Raw genomic sequence first — 20953 nt, 5'->3', positions numbered from 1 at the left:
TCAGTACCTGGCCTCCTCTAGTCTAATAATACAATTTTTTTCCCCTTCAATTAGTTGACCAATTAGCACAGATCTAGTGTATTCTGAAGTCACTATCTCAGCATTCAGTCTAGATGAAAATGTGTTTGGGGTTTCCTATACTAAATGGGTTTCTCTCACAAAGTGGTTGGAGATGCACAGTTAAACAACAGTTGGACAACATCTGAACACTTCCAGGAATAAGCTACATCTGCTGCAGCCTCTCTCTGTACTACTACTCTATCTACACGGAACACTGCAAATACAAATTTCTTGTAACTCCCTTATATCTGTGGTTTTTACGCTTAAATCACAATGTTTTACAATTTTTTTCTACTCTCCTTTCATGGCATTGTCTTTCAGATTGTATCATCCTTCACCCTTCCTGCAACACAAACGTTTGTCCACATTGCCCCTTCATTACGCCACTCACCCCAAGTTACCACTCATGAACTTTTGTCTTATTTATTTTCTCTAACTGAAACAGCCTCCTCCTCTCAGCAGAAAATTAAAGGTCACACACTTCACAATCCTCTTATCTTTATCTCTGCTTTTATTAGCTGAATTATCTCCTAATCCAGGTCCCCCACACTCCTCCTCTACACATATAGCAGAACACTACCACAATCCAGCAAACATCAAACACATCACCATTCATCCTTCTATTCCAAAGTCCTTTAAATGTGCCCTTTGGAATGCACATTCTGTTGGAAACAAGCATACCTCCATACACAACTTCTTCCGCTCTAACAACTTGAAACCTGCTAGCAATAACTGAAACATGACTTACATAATCAGACACTGCCTCACCTTCAGCTTTCACATGGTGGCCTCCATTTCACCCACACCTCCAGACCTGGAGACAGACAAGGAGGTGGGGTTGGACTACTCTCCCCACAGTTCACATTCACAGTTCTACCAAATGTCCCATCACTTATGTTCACATCTTTTGAAGTACATGCTATTCAGATTTTTAATTAATTCTATGCATGTTGCTGTGATCAATCGGCCCCCTGGAGCGCACAAACACTTTCTTGAGGATTTCTATGCATGGTTCCCTCGCTTCTTATCTTCTGACATCCTCACCATTATTGTGGATGATTTCAACATCTCCGTTGCCAATCCACATTCCAATGCTGTTTCAAAACTACTCTAACTTCCCCTCCTGACCACTCCAAGTGAGTTGAATCCTCTACTTATGGGGATAGCCATTGCCTTGATCTTCTTTTCTCTAGACTATGCTCAGTTTCTGATTTCTTTAAAATGCCTTACCCCATCTCGGATCGTCACTGTATCAGCCACAAACTCTACCAAGTCTCCTCATACCCGCAGAAATCTTAGTTCTATTAATCTTCAACAGTTTTCCACCTCTCTCCAACACCTTCTCTCTCCAATATTCTTACATTCTCTTCCCCTGATATGGCAGTACCACATTTTCACCAAATCATAGCAACAGCCGTTGATCAAGTGGCTCCAGCAAATATTCATACTTCATGGCAAATTCAATGTCAACTGCGTTACACTAAAGTAACACGAAACCTTTAAAAACTTTCCCATAAAGATCAATTTCCTTACTACTGATGTAAGGTTCACTGGTCGGTGGTTGCTTGCCTCTTCCTTGCATCCACTTTTGTGCAGTGGGACATTCGCTCTTTTCTAATCCTCTAGAATTACTCATGTAGCTAGTGACTGGTTGAATAATTCTGTTGATGGTGTTGCCGGCACCCCTTTAGGCTCTTTTAGTATCGTTGGATGTATCCATCAGGCCCAGTGGTTTATCCACTTTCAGTTTTGAGAGTTCTGTTCAGACGTTCTTCTCTGTAAATGTACTGTTATCTACCTGATTTTCATGAATAAAATTGCAACTTAATTGAGAACCCTTCCCCTCTATTTCAGCAGTGAATACTGAGCAAAAATAATTAAGATGATCTGCTATTACCTTGTCTCCTTCAACAAGACTCTCACTCCGTTTTAGTCTTATTATTCCTCCTTTTACTTATATATCTTAAAATAAATTGTTCCCTTTATCTACTGACTGGGACATTTTCTTTTCAGCTTGTGCCTTTGCACAATTTCTTAACAAGATACACCTCTTTGTCTTTCATTATTCTGAGTCTGCTTATATTTCCTAAAAGCCATCTTATTTGCTTGCACAATACATACTACATCTTTTGCAAACCACACTGGCTCCTTATCTTTGTGCTTTTTCCTAACCCTTCTAATAACAAAGGTTTGTTGCTTTGTATCAAAAGAGGTAGGAACAGCGCAAAGTTAAAAAAAAAAAAAAAAAAAAGTATTGCTCATTTCTAAATGTAAATGACCAGATCTTGTATTCTACATTACTGAATGTTTAGGTAAAAGGGTAGATTGGCAAAGAAAACAGATATAAAAGTAAAAGAGAGCAAGCTTTAAAACACAATTAATACCCTTTATTATAATTTAATATATATAAAAGGCCAAAAAACTTTGGAATACTTAAAATATTTTAATAAAAATGTTTTTTTTTGTTTTTTAAGTTAATTTCCATATAAACATTACACTACAAGTAGAATTTACATTATTGAATACACTCCACTTTAAAATTAGAAATGCATTGTGACAAATGAAACAACTATATACATATTGTGGGTATAGATGACCATTTGGGGTATATTTGTTGAACAATATCTGAACATCTTATCACATTTCAATATAAAATAAATCATTTAACAGAACTATTATATAATCTATTCAACTATTTATGTCACCAGATGTCTTTATTCCACCACACAAGAAAAACTGTAAAAATATCCACAATGCAAATGTTATGCTTAACATACTACTCATGTTTAGCAAGCATTCCAATTGGATAACTTTTGTGATTGTGTTAGGGATAATTAATGAAAAATGTATAAAATACTTATTTACCAGCAAATGCTTGTGAAATGTAGTAGAGAAAATACAAGCAAGCAGTTTGGAATAAAAAATTAGCCAGTACTACTGTCCAATGTATTTTAATGACAACCTTTAAGACCTGCATCGATCACCCCTTCCTGCAAAGGAAACCTTCAAATACTTAGGCACTAGTAGCTTGTTGATCGGCATCTAAATTGGTAGAGTAAAATTGTCATCCGGAGAAGTATGTGTTACCTGAAAAGAGTGAAGGAGGACCCAAAATGGACATCAGCCAAAATCATTTCTATGGTCAAACAATACGACTGCACAAACATTCTCTAAAAAGTTAGGCATGTATTATGCAATATACAAAATATATTTATTACAGTCTTACGTCAATGTGCTATTTTCTCCCTTTAAATTTTTTTTTTCTAAATGTGTGACAATACCTGTATAAGCCATGCAATTAAAATATGTATTGTTATGGTAATTCATGTTATGAGGTTTATTCTGGTAAGGATACTTTCTGGTCAAAAAAAAAAAAGAGTAATTTTGAAGGGGCCTGGTCATAAAATGTCCATTTCATCAGCATTTTTAAACACTGCAAAACATTTTATGAATAGCTAGATTATGTACTGTACATAGAGTTACAGCTGATACCATTCTAACCTTACAAGGTAATCCTGAAGAACGTTTCGCTGTTATTGAAACAATGAGACATATTCGGTACAACTCCTGCATATATCTTGTTTTGACTATGGTAAGGTCAAGAGAATGTACATGCATATTAAACAGGCTAGGGATTGCAGTTTTATTTATTTATTATACAGTGACTTGTGCACTATACATTTATTTAAAAAAAAACAAACGTGTCCATCAGGTTGAGAGCCTGTAGGCCATCACTTTTTTCTATAATTGTCAAACTGGAAAATGTAAAAGTTTTGAAGACAAAGGCGCTGTACATATAAAACATTTTGCCACTATAATACTATTGAAGGTAACATTAAAAAGTGCATGTCCACAGTAATTCGGAATCACTAAAATGCAGTGAATTGTAACTCATACATGATATAACAATATGAGGTTGGACAAATAAGTGATTTATAAAGGGACTTGAAAACTATTGTCATTAAGCAGATTTAAATTGTAAGTCAATGTCCAGTGACAACATAAAATCAAAAAAGGTAACTAGAAAAGTATAATTTACATTTGCGAAATCAAAAAGGATCAAAATAAAAACAAGCAAATATATAAAGCAAATGCAGGAAAATCTAAAACCTTTACTTTAAACATAACATTTCACACACAGGAATGAGACAAAATATGTTAGTTTTTATCATCTTTAAAATCAAAATATTCCTTACAATATGTACATTTTACAGTATAAAAAATAGCAAAACACAAGAATGTACAAGCAGAGATTTCAAGTATTTAAAGCACAAACGAGATTTGTCATTTTAACTTGCTAAACAAAATTGATGTTTGAAAGATTAAAATATATTTCCCCTATGGCAAGTGCATTTCAAAGCTATAGTAACTGATCTGCTTAGACTTAATAAGTCATGATATAATCAACTTATTTTTAACATTTGTCAAAAGTAAGGTTTTTATAGCACTAAATAGTTTTTTTTATTTTCCATAGAGTAATCTATGGATTATGAAGCTTTACTGGTTTTAAAAACAGTGCAATTAAAAACATTTTGTGTAAAGAACTTTGTTTTAAAATACTAATACCTTAAAATTCAAAGGACATTTTTCAACTACACACTGCAACGTTTCCAATGAAATATAAACAAGTTATTGTATATTCAGAAAGAAATATATTATGATATTACATGTGCATCACTGTTAAAAGATTAACAAAAAACATTTTAGGTTTTGTGAAAATTGATCATCAAAGAAAATATAATGGGCAGTCAGGCTTTGCAATACCAGCTTGTTTCTGGAAAACTCCATTGACAATTAATAGAAAAGGATGGCACAATCTAGTAAGAAATAAAACTGCTAGGAAGAGATGCTTTTATCGTTTACTTTTACTTTTCTCACTATGGTCCCTGCTCCTGTCTTTGTGGTGCCTATCTCTCTCCTTTTCCTCTTCTCGATCTCTGTTTCTCTCCCTACTTTTTTCTTTTTCATGAGCACGATCCTCACTTTTAGATTTATCACCACTTCTCCCTTCTTTGCTTGACCTACTATCAGAAGCTCGAGATCTTTCTTTCTCTCTGTGTGACTCATCACGACTTTTCCGATCTCTGTCATGACTTCTTTCTTTATCTCTGTCCCTACGTCTGCTTCTTTCAGAGTCTCTATCTAAATGCTTATCATTTACAGATTCCTTTTCATGCCTCTTATCTCTTGAATGATGAGACTCACTATAAAATCTCTGTCTTTGTTCACTTCGGCTTTCCCGACTAAGACTTCTGTCAGAGATACGATCTTGTTTGTCCCAGGGATCACTATGACGCCTTTCTTGACCTCTATGATCCTTATGATACAGCTTTTGAGATGGCTGGTACCTGACTTGTTCAGTACTCAAAAGTGGTCCAGTTGTAACATGTCCAAAAAAATTTGGTGGCTGTCGAGCTAACTGAAGTGTTGGGTGCCAAGCAACTAACGGATTGAGCATATTAGCTTCTGCAGAATGAAATCTGGGCGGTCTTGGAAAACCAATCCCTAATGGAGTTGGTAGGAGAGGTGGTATATGAGGAGTATAAGGAAATATTGGATTACCCTGCAGAGGAAAGCTGGCAGTGTGCTGGAAAGGAAATGTTGGAGGATTGCTCTTTAAAGGTAGGAACGGTGGTGGTTGTAACCTTAATGCTGAAAAATTTCCAGCAAATGCAGGAGCAAGAATTTTGCCTGAATTTTCTGCGTGTGGAGCATCTGATGCCTGTGACTTATTCGCAGCCAATGCTCGTCTAAATTGTTGAAGTGGGTCCGTCTCATCAATAAGAAGATCTGGAGGAAACTGTTTGGCATTTTCACTTTTTGATGCTTCAGTCATTTCTGCTTCTTTTTGAGTAGAAGAAGAAAACTGCTTAGATATAATTAGCTCATTTTCTTCATGAGAGTGTTTCTTTGTCTTATCTTTTTTATGTCGGGATGTGCTCTCAGTAGATTCTTTATTCGGTTGTGAATTTCCTTCATTTTTGTTCAAATCAAAATCTTGTGCATCAGAAGAGTTAATATTACTCCTTCCAGCTGCTTGTCTAGGGTCTCTTTTAATATGTATTAACTTTGGTGACTTCACAGGGCTTACAATAGCATCCAAAGATACTGAAGTATTATCATCAATATTGCTTTTAGCCACATGAACTGGAGACAAGTTTGCATTTGTTGTTTTAGCAGTGTCATGTTTAACATCACCAGACTCTTCTAAAAGATCTGTATCTACTATTTCTTCACTTGAACAAACATTTATTGTAGTTAAAAACACCTCAGTAGAAACATCAGGTGGTTTACCTTTAAGGGAAAGGACTGACTGTGTTCCAAGCGGGACAGTTACTGGAGCTTGAATCCCTTTTGTTTCTTTTATAATGTTGGGTGCTGTATCCATTTCTATATCTTTATCAAGTGACTTTTCGGAAACTAATGGTTGATCAGCTACTTGAACCTTAAGTTCTTTTAATGGCTTATCAATATTTGTTATAATATTTGGTGGTTTATGCTCAAATGCATTTTCTGTAGTGCCTAAAAGAGACTGCAATATGTCATCATCAGGTAAGGGTTTGTTGGCTAAATCTAGAGTAGACTGTGGATTTTCCCACCCAACTAATACTCCAGGGAGAAACCGTAACGGCGTTGGAGGATCACGCTTGATTGCCTCTGGTATAGGTTCAACAACTGCTTGAGGTTCCTCAGTATCAGAAAGCTGTGGTCTGTTTCTATTCTTATGCAACACAGCAGTGAAGGAATTGAAAAAATCATTTTCATCATCTTCTTCATCATCGTCATCACCAAGCTCAATTCTGTTCCTTTTCTCTGGAACACTAAGTAATAATCCTAAGTGTTCATCATCGGGATTTGTACTGTGTTGCCTCTTCACTTTCTGGCGAATGATCAAGGCCAAAAGTAGATTTGGTCTTCGTGCTTCCAGGCCTATGTGAAAAGAGACATACAACTGGCAATTACTCATACAAAATTTAAAATGACAATTAAAACAAGCACAGTTGCATTTTGTCCATTATTTCTAAATAGGTATTGAAGATGACCAGTTCCCAAGTTTGACAGGGGATTTTTATTCCTTTATTTCAAAGAGAGATATTGAGAAACTTGAGAAAAATCCACACCCAGTAACTTCTATTTGGAGAGACACCTAAAAATTGTGCCCAGTGTGTCAAACGAAAAACAGAGACACTCTGCATCTCAACCGCCACATCCCCCCTCCTACATGTTACTGCTCCCGATGCTTTGAAACAGTAGAGTGGAGAGAGATGACATCAAAAAGGGAGGAAGTGCTGAAAAGACAAAGCTCAGCTCAACAGCAACTAGCAAGTGAAAGTTGCAGTTTAGTTGAGCAGTGTCACTGTTCTCAGAATGATTTACTGGTCCAGTGTACCAGGAGTTGTGACATAAAGGAGGGCAGGTGCTCAGGGCATAGTGTATATCAGTTTTGCAATCAGTTTACTGGGCACATTTATTGTAAGACCCTACGAGGACAGAGAGGATGATCGAAAAGAATATTTTGGAAAGATGATCAATCACCCAATAATCAATAAATAGAACAGTTATAAGAAAACTATTTACAGGTCCTCATTAAGGAAAAAAAGAAAGTGAAAAAAACTAAAACATTATGATACGCAAAGTTTGAACAGAATTTAAATAATGCTTTGGAAACGATGAGACCACTATTCTAAATTAATGTATAATGAGTTTACATAGTTAAAAAAGAAGATTATCTAATTACTGAAAACAATAACGGCCCTTTGACAAAGTAAACATGGTATAATTTGCGCAAAAAGAATTTTGAAAAATGTAATGGAAACTTTCAGCAAAATAATCAACTTATTTTGTATCTGTCAAACTAATGTAAAAAATATGAAGTGGGATATCTCCAATTATATGTAAGATTCAGTCAACAACTAAGTCAGGATAAAAATGGCTGACTTTCTAATTTTAAATTTCAGAATTAGAGCAGCCTTATAAATATATTTTCAGTGTTGTTGGAAATCAATCAACACATAAGCTTGCAATAATTTACTTTTTAAATACATAATGCTAAACTACAAAGAAAACACGACTATTAAAAAGTTTAAAACTTACCAGGTCCATCAAAAGGTACAAAAAAATGTGGGATTTTTTCTGAGGCACCTAAGGGAATGAGATACATGTCTTTCACCAGCCTCATGTTGTTTGCTACTACCCCATAACGTTTCCTGCTACTAAAGTAAGAGTATAGCAATGTATAAGATATCTGATCTTCCTCGGTCTCCGGACTGAAGCGTATTACACAGGTTTCCTAAACATAAAAACAAATCATTTAATTAACTCCTGCTGAAACCATAGCACATATCTTTCATGTATACTGACAGATGGAAGTCTATGAACGATGTGTTCTTAGATTTATAGACTTCTCATTCTCACTGCCTTGCTCCTGGGAAAATGTGATCATGCTGTGGTTTTGATAAGTAAATGATACCTTCTTGGCCTACATCTTGTCTTTTTGATATTTTTTATTGCTAGTGATATTTGTTATCTACAAATAGGTTCTCATAATACATAGCTGCAGGTACTAAGGGCAAAATCAGGGGAAGAGCGAGTACTGTGCAACGATGAATAACATGCTCTGAATAGAAAATTGGTCCCATGATGGGTGAATCAGTCTAATTGGTGCTTGGGTGTTACATCTGTAAGCAACACCACTTTGCTTATATTTTCCACCTAAGTTCACCTTTATATGTATTAACTACATTTTATTTTCTTACAACATGAGATTAAAATAGAATAAAAATCAAAAAAAATTCTAAGCACATTTGAGAAAAGGTTACTAAAAAGCAGCCAATCATCCGGGGGAGATTTCAAAAACATTTACTATCCGCCAAAGACTTGTCAGGACCATCATAAATACATGAAGAGAATACGTAATTACTATGAAAATGACTGGAATAGGCCATCTATGAAAATTGCGCTTTGGTGCAAGAAGGTCAGGGAGGGTCACCAAGAAGTCTAACATATTTACATATAGATGGGGAAAACTGTTCATGAGACAATAGCCAGGGAACTTCACAAATCTGCATTTAATGGGAAAAGGTAAAGTTGTTGTTGAAGAAAACTCGCCTAGAGTTTGCCAGAAAGACCATCATACCAAGTCAGAAAATTCTATGGTCTGATGAGAACAAGAGTGAACTTTCTGGGCGCCATGCCAAGTGCTATGATTAATGGAAGGCTTACACTGCACTTAAATCACAAAACACCAGCCCAAGAACACTATCACTATGAATGCTTTTTTGCTTTAGAGGATTGATGAAGCAAGATATAGTCAAATCTTGAAGGAAACCTTGCTGTAACCTTGTTGCAATAGACATAGGAGTTGGGAGATCATTTATATTTCATTTATATTTCAGTACAACAATAACCCTAAACATACAGCAAGCCCGCATCTTAAATACTAAAAATATAAAAGTCCTGAATAGTCCCAGTCAAAGCCCAAATCATATCATGAATATGCACAATGAACTGAAAATTGCAATTTACAATTTTTAGTAATCCAACCTGATGGATATACACCAATATTTTAAGAAAAGTGGGCAAAATCTGCAGTGCCCAGATGTGCAAAGCTGGTAGACTTACCAACATAGACTTACAGCTGTAAATACAGCTAGACATGCTTCTACCATGTATTAAAACAAGTGGGGTGAATACTTTATATTTATTGCATTTGTGACAAAAAAAAACACATTAACTTTGTGTATTTTGCTATGTGACATTGCTAAGTATTTTGTGATGATCAGTGGTAATCTAATTTGATTCCATGATGTAAGAAAATGAAAATTGAAAAAATGTCAAAGAGAGTGAAAATCCCAACATATTACAACGTCCCCAGATGTTTGTAGAATACAGCTTTTAATATGTTTTTGTTTGGCAAAAGTGCATAATAATTCTAATACCTTTGTTCCAGAGGCCTTTATCTTTTCTACATAATCCCAAACTGTCTGTGGCGAAATCCTTCCGCCTACTTGGATGCTGTCAGGTAGGTCCTACATGGATGAAAACATTTTCAAGATTCAAAATTTACAAAATCATTTGGTACAAGAATAAAATAATACCGACATTCACACATATATATTTTAGAAAATGTATACATATGAATATAACTATGTTTTGATGCATATAAATGTCTCCAACAATACACTGCATAAAATACACAAATATGAATTCTGATTTTTTTGTTCTTATATTGAACAATTACCTATCCCAAAAAACAGTGGGGGCCTCATTTACAATGCGCACTTGAAGCACACCGCAAACCACTTTCGATTTTGAACTGCATGTCTAGATGATCCACACCTCATCTCTCCACTCAGGAGAAGTCTCTGCACACTGAAAGTGTGCTTTGATGTGCAGATACAGAAAAATCTTTAAGAGGTATACTGTAAACAACACATCAAGGCTCAACCTATTACCCCATTAGCAGCACCTCCTTCAACTGAATAAAGTTTTCTTTTTTTCTCCTGAACTACTGCTTTGTGCACGCCTTATTTATGCCTTAAAAAGCCAGATGGAACATCAGGGCTGTTTTTATTACACAAGTCAGTGTGAAGCTTTAATACAGTGCTTGGAGTGCACCTAGAAATGTACTTCTCCACTGAAGGCCTATATTTTTAATAGAACCTGTTCAGTGGAGAAGCACAAGACAAAAAAAAAAAAACACTCCACATACACAGTTCACTGTATTATAGTAATAAACAATTATAAAAGCAGGGCTGATTTTCCTTACACAAGTGATCCATGCAGCACTGTTGTCTCTATTGGGTGTGATGGTCAAGTGTGCACTTTGTGACAACAGGTACATATGCACCCCAGGCAACAAACAGTGATAAGCATATATGGTGTGGTTCTTTTTAGCGCCTTGATCTCTCGGTCCCAGACTCAAAAAACATTGGATACCCTTGCTTGGAAGTCCCGTCTTTCAAACAACAGTGTTCCTATTTAGTAATTGCCTGCTGACCAATTTTTTTTTATCAACAAGCAATATACATTAATGTAGATAGTAGGGAGGGCCATAAAAGTTCCCTCAAGCAAACAAGGGTGTGCTCCTGTTATTGCCTGGTAATCACTTTTAAACAGCAGACAATAAATAACACTGAAATAGAAGGGTTGATCTCAGAACTCACCCCCAGCTATGAAATAAACAGGGGAACCCTCAATTTAAAGAGGGTAGTCCGCACTTTTTTTATTTTAATATATATATTTTTTTTAAATAAAAAAGGTATTTTTCTATACTTACTTCCACTGGGGGATATTATAACATTGGGGTATAGAGGATCAGCACTGGAGTTTGGGAATAAAAAAACCGGATTCTTCATCAACCATATACTGGAAACTGGAACACTGTCGGCAAATATGTTGAATCTGAGAAACATGTAGACCGAAGAGCAGGTGGCCCACCCAACAAAGCTGCCCAGCCAATGGCATGTGCTGCTCCTGAGGCTCCCGTTGATCTGATAAAAATGTGTTGTCACTTTCTGGGAACTGGCTTTCCTGCCCCAATGTAAGTCAGATAAATGTTCTGTCCGGATGCTTGTCAACCTCTTGCGGGCATCAGAGGATCAAAAGGTCATCCGTCCAGCACACTTCAAAAGGTACTATGAACTAAGGTCGTCAAAGTTCTGACAACATCCAGAGAGTGAAGAGAGCATTCTTCTTCTGGACACCTACCACTGGCTAAAGCCATAATCACAACGCCCTGATGTAGGTGGATCTTGGAGACCACATTGGGTTCCAAACAATAAAAAAAGAAGAGCCCTGTCTTCACAAAAGATAAAACAAAAAGGCCTAGAAGATGCCTAGCTCTGAAACTCTCCTAGCTGTGGAAATAGCCAAAAAAAAAAAAAAAGATGGTCTTCCAGGAAAGGAAATTTAACTCCACTGAATCCAAAGGTTTGAAAGAAGGATGCTAAAAGGCTCTCAACAGGATGAGATCCCAAGGAGCAATAGGGTGGTTTAGGGGAGATGCACATGCACCACTCCCTGTAAAAGTCTGCACTTATAGTAAACGTGCAAGTTTTCTTTGAAAGAAAACACAGAGGGACAAAACCTGAAACTCCAGAGAGTCTCAAGACCCCAATCATTCTGCAAAAAAAAAAAAAAAAAAGTAGACATATTAATTGAAAAAGGAGAGGTATCCCCTTACTTTCACACGCTGTGATATTTGGCTGAAACTGGGTTCCTCGTCTTATGCATGGTCTAAACCCCGCTGACGGAGAAAACCGTTAGCTCTAAGTATCATGACTTCAACAGCTAAGGCATTAGAGCCAGTAGATATAAACTTTGGTTAAGAAAGACTCCAGACTTAACATGTCTTGTCTTGGAAGCAAATGCCACAACAGGCCCACTGCCATGTAGAAAATGTTTGTGTACCACAAGCTTCTTGGCTAGTCCGATGCCACCATAAACCCTTGAAGACGCTCATTTTCATTTTTTGAACAGCTAAATCAGATAAAAGTTCCAAGGAACTGACAACACCTCTTTCTGATCACACAACCTGAAGAAAACGCGCTGCACCTTGAGGTTCAACTGAGATGCCATCTTGCCGACATTTGGCTGACCCCATCTTTCCACAATCTGTTAAAAGACTTACAGATGAAAAGACCATTGCCAGGGGTGTAAGGTATGCCTTCTGAAAAAATACAATCTGCTTCTCAGTTTTCCACCTCTGCAATGACGACCACGATAGCTGGAACATTACATTCTGCTCGTTGCATAATGGCAAAGGAGCTCTCGTGCCTTCCTAGATGATTGAGAAAAGCCAGTCGTGGCAATGTCTGACAGGATCTTTATTGTCCTTCCTCACAAAAACTGGTGACCTTTCCTCACAAAAACTGGTGACCTTTGGCAACATTGCTCTAGTACATTAATAGGTAACTTTCACTCCTCAGGAGTCCAGAGACCATGAAAGGTGCAATGAAGTGTGCCCCCCATCGGTCCATTGTCACGACTGTTCAATCACAGATGGTGAAGGGGCAATCCCTGTTGAAGTTATCAACCTTCAGCGACCAGAGAATAGACCGCCAAATTTTTTTCAGATAATCTAATGAACTGGCAGGTCATATGATGGTGTGACTTGTTCCATTTCAATATTAAATCAATCTGGAACTCCCTTGAGTGGAATCATTTTCCCTAAGAAGTATTCTCCTCATGGGCAATCCTCTTGGCTATTTTTACTTACCGCCCGGCTCTGTCAGACATTAAACTTCCACTCTACTCCTATGTTACCGCCCGAGTGAACCAGTACCACCACCATCTAATCTAGGGTGCTAGATAAACACTGCTCCCTGGCCCTTTAAGATGGCCCTTTAAGTGATGGGATCGAACAGCAAATCTAAGGCGGCACTGGTGTCCCCCTCACAATTTAAAACATGCAAATACACATCCTTGATGTTCCATGCTGTATATGAAAAACCTCAAGGAGTCCATCTTGAAACTGTCCACTTGATGCTTTATATTTAGGGATTTCAGGTTCAGAACGGGAAGAAAGAATTCGGACGGTTTCTGAATAAAAGGAGATTTGAGTAAAAACCCAACCCCTTCTGCTCATCCCAGACTGTAATGACTACCCCTGTATTGGTCAATGATTGGATGGCTTCCCGCATAGAATCTTAAGTAGTGGATACATCATAGATAAAAACACTGTTTTGTATCCAGGAAGGATTGTGGTAAAAAACTGTCTGAGTGGGGACTTCAGGAGATCTATCATGTATCCATGACTTACGATTCCTCTCACCCAGGTGTCGCAGGTGGAATCGAACCACCGGTCCCAGAAGATAAACAGACTATTCCCCACCACGGAAGTTCACAGCCTGTCTGTCATGCTCAATGCTGCTCCCTGCCCCTTTAAGATGATAGCGTCATGACATCATTAGGTCACGTCCACAATGGTTTCAGCAGAGGAGCCTACAGAAACCAGCCAAAGAAGCTAAGCGGGGCATCAAGGTGAGTTAAGGGAAGAGTTTGTGCAGATAACCGGGGTGCTGTTTGTGGAAGTGGAAAGTGTGTGGAGTGCAGGGAAGTGGGGAAGAGCAGGGAAGTGGGGAATGTACATATATATATGAGGTTCTATTTGAGAAATTGTGAACTGGAAGCTTAGCTATCCAAGCATGCTTTTCCCTCTGCTGACTTCCACGAGGAGCAGAAGATTGCCCTCTGGGAAATCTGACTTCTTGCTTTCCCCGAGTAATGAAAGGAGAAAAATTTAGGGACCATAGGTATTGGGGCATTAACAGATAGAAAGGAACTCATCTTTCCCCTTCCCTCATGCGGGATATAATCTTATCCAAGTTCATGAGTAGAAATATGCAGTGTCAACCCATACAAATGGAAACCAAATGGTCTAAGCAAAAGTTGAAAGAAATATGTTTTACATTTGAGAAAAGGGTATAATGAATAAAAAGAACATGTATACAGTTTCAAACACTGTATTGAGGACTATTACGGTTTCAAATGTAATTACAATTATATACCTCTGTTAAATGCTCTAGCGATCCAGATACAGGATAAGCCTTAATGATAAATTTTGCCACAGAAGGCATATTAAGAAATCCTTTCCAAATGTAGTTTAACCGGGCCAAAAAGGTAGATTCATCTTCAGCTGTGTCAGTAATATTAAAAGAATCCGAGCTATAAAAGGATTAAGGGGAAAAAAAAAAAAAAAGATATACATATTTACAATTAGAAGAAATTTAAACTTGTCAAACTTTCATCAGTAAAGCAGAACATTACTTGTGGATTAAAATTTAAGACACAGGTATTTATTTTTACATTTCAAAATGAAAATATTATACCATAAATGATGCTTTATTTTCAAAGGAGAAATGATCCAGCACTCTAGCTTTACTTTAACATACATTTTAATACAATAAACTACACAAAAATCCATCACATGACACGTTATATTGCCAGTAGTTGCATTACTGGACATTGGCAATTATTAGAGACATCTATCTATATCTTTACAAAAAGGCATTATATTGAACATAAAAAATATTTTTCATAGTCAATGAACGCCTATTTCTATCTTTAATATTACTGGACTGCACGAAGCCTGGTACCAACAGCTATTTTAGGAGCATGTAATCACTTTGTACATTGATAACAGTATATAAATTCTTACTTGACAATTTTCATTTTCCCTATACAACGCTCTGCCTCCTACCTGGATGAACTGTTGCAAATTTATATGATTACGTAAGCTGTATATCTGCTCCAGCTATTAAACAAAATGTGCTTGGTGTTTATTACCCATGCCTGTGTGAAGTTGAACATTGACATGGGGCCCCTGAGAATGAGCAATAGGGGAATGTTGGGGGAAGTTCAGTATATAACTATCAAATATATCCACAAAAATGTTTGGATCCATCATTGACTGGGCCAAGTCCATGAAAAAACCTGCATTATGTGCAATCAAGATATTGTAGTGTGTCCCCATTTGGATTAAACCTGAGAAGTTATTGCCAAATTCTGGCTAGATGTTCTCAGAAATTACTGAAATTGTCCCTGAGATGCTGCTACTACTGATTTCATGAATGTCATAATGTTGTGTTCTATGAAATGCTTGTTATTAAAAATGTTAAAGAAAACCATGTAAATTATGATCTGCAGATTATTAACATAAATATGCTCGCATTCTATGTAAATAGCATGATTCTGCACACCTAGTTGTTTTCTTTAAAAGGACCTGTGACATGGCTCACTGATATATATTTTTACTGTAATTCATTGGGTCTTGCGCAGTTAGAGAAACAAAAACGGGTTTCCGGGCTGTCTTCCCTTTAAACCACACAGAAGGAGAGCTGTAATGTAGAGAAGAAGCTAGTCTAGCAGCAAGTATTTTACTCTATCATCCAAATTCAGCCCTATGGTCACAGCAATGGCTCCTGTATACCTCATGGCTTTCCTGCTATGCAGACTGCAGAAAGTCAAACTAGATGGAAGCACATTGCAGTGAATAAAATGCTCTCTTCTGGGAAAACAGCTTTCCTAGGAGACACCTTTTGTGCTAACTACAAGGCACAATGTTGGAAATTAAAAGTAGTAATACCACTGATCTGATGACAGGTCCTCTAATAATAAAGCTTTTACAGTCAAAAATCTTTAGAAATTCAAATGTTCTGGCACGACCAACAACTATTACCTTGCAGCTGGAAAAAATGTTTCCTTTGGGGATTCAGGTTTCTCTGCATCTAATATATCTATATTCAGAGAACCAGAGGATAGTACTTCTGTTGTGTTATCAGCTTCATTGTCAGATTGTTTATGCATTACACCCATCGATACTTTTACTTTCTTAGGTGACAGATCTTCAGCAGGAGGTGCCATTCGGCCTTTAAATAAAAGGTAAACTCAGTTTATATTCCTCTTCATTACAAGAGTACAATTTTTGTATAAATAAATGCAAAAAAATGAAAAATCAAATTTCTCTTTCATGAATGACAATACTTATAATGAAAAAACAAATTTTCATTGGATGTATATAGGACAAAATATTCCTAACTTGTTTTTTAATTTCAGATTGTTTATTCAGTACCTGAAATAATAAGTTTACTTATTAAAGAGAAAATAAACTTGGAACAACACAGGCCCCTCTTTTGGGCACAACTCCTCCTTGTCCCACTATCAAATTGGGAATGTTTTCTGTATTAAGTTACACCTAAACTCATAAAGATAAGCTCATCATTTAGATGTAAATATGTTGTTAGGAAGTACCTATGTTTTTGTAAATGTTGGTATTTTGTTTGAATTGTAAGCTACATATAATAAGCTCTGTGCAAATTTAACAGAGCTTTACAAGGCAGCGCCGCTTTAAATTTAAGCTGTCAACTTGCCGAACTCCCGCGAGTTGACAAAACCGGACGATAATACATTTACCCCCTGGAGTCAACTCTGCTGTAGAATGTGAAGTGTATCCATGCAGTGGATCATAAATCCAGGTGTTAGGTTGAGTCCTTGAATCAATGACTGGAATGTTCTTAACTTGAATTCCCATATTTTTCTCTCCCTGTCATGTAAAAAAAAAAAAACCCAAAAAAAACAACAAAAGTCTTAATACTGAAAGTTTTTTTTTAAATCTGTCACACTGTGTCCTGGTGCAGAAAAGTGTTTACCAACGGCGGTGTCCAGAGTCTTCTTTATTGTGTGTCTGTGTAGATTCATCCTGGATTGTAGTTTCTGCTTGGTCTCTCCAATATAGATTGCCTTAGGGCACCTTGTACACCACATTGGGAGGATGTCTATGAGAATGTGTCAATGATTTTATAGTCCCGTTGTGTGTTGGGTTTGTGGGCTGTGTTTGTTAGTAGGACATGGGTACAGGTTTTGCATTTTTTGTTTTTGCAAGGGAAGGTGCCAGTCTCTGATGGTGATGAGAGGGCCCTTCTAACGAGGAGATTTTTTAAGTTCAGAGGTTGTTTGTAAGAAAGGAGAGGTGAATCTGGGAATATTTCCTTCAGTCTATTGTCTTTCTGAAATATGCGCTGACGATCAGCAGCAATTTTACCCAAGATGTTCATGTGGGGATTGTAAGTGACCACTAGGGGAACCCTGCGGTTGTCCTCCTTCTGTTTGTAATCCAGGAGGCTACTCCTTGGTATTCCTGTGGCTCTGGTTATCTATAACTATTGGATGGTATCCTTGTTGTAGGAATGTATTCCTCAGTGATAGCAGGTGGTGGTGGTCTCTGTCTTCACTGTCTGAACAAATCCGAATGTATCTCAGAGCTTGGCTGTAAATGATGGACTTCTTTATGTGTCCTGGGTGAAAGCTGTTCCATCTCAGATACGCTGGGTGGCCTGTAGGTTTATGATAGACTGAGGTTTGTATAGTATTGTTTTTATTGTATAGGGTCATGTCCAGGAAATGTATCGGAGATCGTGAGCAGTACTTTAAATTCATCCTTCAGCTCTGCCCTCTCACTCGCTAAACAATCTTTCTTTAAATCCATCTCTTCCCAGTCCTCTAACCCCTGCCGCCTCTTCGCCACCTTCAGCACTCTCCCTCCCCCCCCTCCCTCCTCCCTGACTGCCTCCGATTTCACCTCCTACTCCTCTAAAATCGAGGCCATCCGACTTGAAATCTCCTCCTCCACTCTCTCTTCCACCCCTCCCACTCTTCCGTCCTTCCCCTCAACTCCTTCCGTCCCACCACCGGCGAGGAAGTCCACTCTCTCATTTCATCCTCCTCCCCACTACCTGTCCCCTGGATCCCATCCCCTCCCATCTTCTTCGCTCCCTTTCCCCCACCACCTGCTCCCCCCTCGCTCACCTCTTTAATCTCTCCCTCTCCACTGGCATCTTCCCCTCCTCCTTCAAACATGCTCTCGTATCCCCCATTCTTAAGAAACCTAATCTCGACCCCACTTTTCTCTCGAACTATCGCCCCATATCTCTTCTCCCTTTTGCCTTCAAAATTCTTGAGCGGCTCGTCTGCAGCCGTCTCACCTCCTACCTTTCTAAATACTCCCTCCTTGATCCTCTCCAGTCTGGTTTCCGCCCCCTCCACTCCACTGAAACTGCCTGGCTAAAGTCACCAATGACCTCCTCTCTGCTAAAGCCAGGGGCCACTTCTCCCTTCTCATCCTCCTTGACCTCTCTGCAGCCTTCGACACCGTTGACCACCCCCTCCTCCTTCACATCCTCCAGTCTTTCGGCCTCTCCGGCCCAGTCCTGTCCTGGTTCACCTCTTACCTTACTCACCGATCCTTCTCTGTTACCACCTCTGGGTCTCTCTCCCCCCCGTCCACCCTTCCAGTCGGGGTCCCTCAGGGCTCTGTTCTGGGACCCTTACTCTTCTCTCTATACACGTCCTCCCTGGGTGAACTCATCAGCTCCTTCGGCTTCAGCTACCACCTTTACACTGACGACACTCAACTATACCTCTCCTCTCCTGATCTCTCTCCCTCCCTCCTCTCTAGGGTGTCCGCCTGCCTCTCTGCCATCTCCTCATGGATGTCCTCTCAATTCCTCAAACTTAACCTTGCCAAAACTGAGCTCATAGTTTTTCCTCCCTCTCATACCTCATCCCCCTTCTGACCTCTCCATCACTGTCGACAACACCTCTATCTCCCCTGTCCCCCAACTTCGCTGCCTTGGTGTCATCCTCAACTCCTCTCTCTCCCCTTTGGCCCCCACATCCTCTCTCTTGCTAAATCCTGCCGCTTCCAGCTGCGTTACATCGCTCGCATACGGCCCTTCCTCTCCCAAAATGCCACCAAATGCCTTATCCATTCTCTGATCATCTCCCGCCTGGACAACTGCAACCTCCTCCTCACTGGCCTCCCCCACTCTCATCTCGATGCCCTTCGATCAGTTCTTAACGATGCCGCTAGGCTTATTTTCCTTTCTCGCCGCTCCTCTTCTGTCTCCCCCCTCTACCTAGCACTTCACTGGCTCCCATTCACCTTCAGAATCCTCTTTAAGCTCCTCACACTCACCTACAAGGCCCTCGCCAACTCCACTGCGCCCTACATCTGCGCCCTCCATCTCCACCCTCCTCTCTATTCATGCTCCATCCCGCCCCCTCCGTTCTTCCTCTGACCGTCGCCTCTCTTCCCCCCTTATAACCTCCTCCCACGCGCGTATCCAAGACTTCGCCCGCGCTGCCCCCCTCCACTGGAACAAGCTCCCTCCCTCCATCAGAACTTCCAATAATCTGTCCAGTTTCAAATGGGCCCTAAAAACTCACCTTTTTCTTAAAGCCTTTCGGTCTCCCACTTAACTTCCTACCTTATCTTCTGCCTCCGTCCCCCTACTCTCCCTCTATCTGTCCACCCCTCCCCTTAGATTGTACGCTCCTCTGAGCAGGGCCATCTCTCCTCCTGTTTCCACCACTTCTAACTCTGCTCTCCAGCTACTTAGCCCTCCTCCTCGAGGGTCCTTCACCCCACGTCCACTCTCGCTCCCTCCTCCCCCTTGGGGTCTCCCTGTCTTCCGCGCCCTCCTTCTTGGGCCCCGTCATTTGCGGATCCTCCCTCCCCCTTCCCCGCCCTCTCTAGGTGTGCATTGAGCTTACGGAGTTGCTGTGCTTACTGTTTACTGTACTGTGCTGTCTCCCTTGTATTGAAATTTGTTTGTCTCTGTACGGCGCTGCGGACGCCTTGTGGCGCCTTATAAATAAAAATTAATAATAATAATTGTTAAGAGTTAGTCTGATGGTTGGGTGAGATTTTTTGAAGTTTTTATGAAAAGTCAGCAGCTCATCTTCAGAGCACGTCCAGATTAGATGCAATTTATCAATATAACGGAAGTATGCTAGAGGTTTCATTGTGCAAGTTGATAAGAATTCCTCCTCTAGTTTAGCCATGAAAAGATTAGCATACTGAGGTAACATACCATAACATCCATGGCACTTCCCATACACTGCAGGTATATGTTTTTTTCAAAAGAAAAGTAATTATAATTAAGTACGAACCTAATCAGCTGCAAGGTCGGCTCTGTGGCCAGACTGTTTATTTGAAGGTAGTGTCGACATGCAGCAATGCCATCCTTGTGCGGTATGTTAAGAGACTCCACATCCATAGTTGCCAGTATTGAGCCTTCTGGTAGTGGACCCAGGGCTGAAAGTTTGCAGAGAATGTCTGTGGTAACCTGAATATAACTAGGTGTACGTCTCACCAAGGGGTTTAGAACATTCTCTATACATCCAGAAATATTTTCCATCAAGGTCCCAATACCAGAAATTATCGGTCTCCCTGGATTGCCTTCTTTATGAATTTTAGGTAACATGTAGAAGTTACCTATTTTGGGATTGTCCACTATAAAGGTCAAGTAGAGAGGATGATCCAGGGTTGAAATCATTTATGATCTTTATAAGTTCTTCTGTGTGTTGTTTGGTGGGGTCTTCCATAATCAGA

The 20953-nt window shown here is 39.1% G+C and overlaps 1 protein-coding gene across 1 annotated transcript in view; it reads right to left on the bottom strand.

Annotated features, from left to right (window-relative positions):
* Window positions 1-2001: 2001 nt before the first annotated feature.
* PHF3 (PHD finger protein 3) overlaps window positions 2002-20953 on the bottom strand; it is a 70083-nt gene continuing 51131 nt past the window's right edge. The window contains exons 12-16 of the mRNA XM_075202575.1: window positions 16241-16430; window positions 14571-14727; window positions 9999-10088; window positions 8155-8350; window positions 2002-6990 (exon numbers count right to left, since the gene is read on the bottom strand). Coding sequence (XP_075058676.1) covers window positions 4913-6990; window positions 8155-8350; window positions 9999-10088; window positions 14571-14727; window positions 16241-16430 — 2711 coding nt within the window. The 3' untranslated portion in view covers window positions 2002-4912. The remainder of the gene's footprint in view (window positions 6991-8154; window positions 8351-9998; window positions 10089-14570; window positions 14728-16240; window positions 16431-20953) is intronic.

Source organism: Mixophyes fleayi, chromosome 3 (assembly GCF_038048845.1).
Source record: "Mixophyes fleayi isolate aMixFle1 chromosome 3, aMixFle1.hap1, whole genome shotgun sequence".
Lineage (NCBI taxonomy): Eukaryota > Metazoa > Chordata > Amphibia > Anura > Limnodynastidae > Mixophyes > Mixophyes fleayi.
Note: the sequence above shows the minus strand (reverse complement) of the source record. Positions and strands in the feature narration are given on the sequence as shown.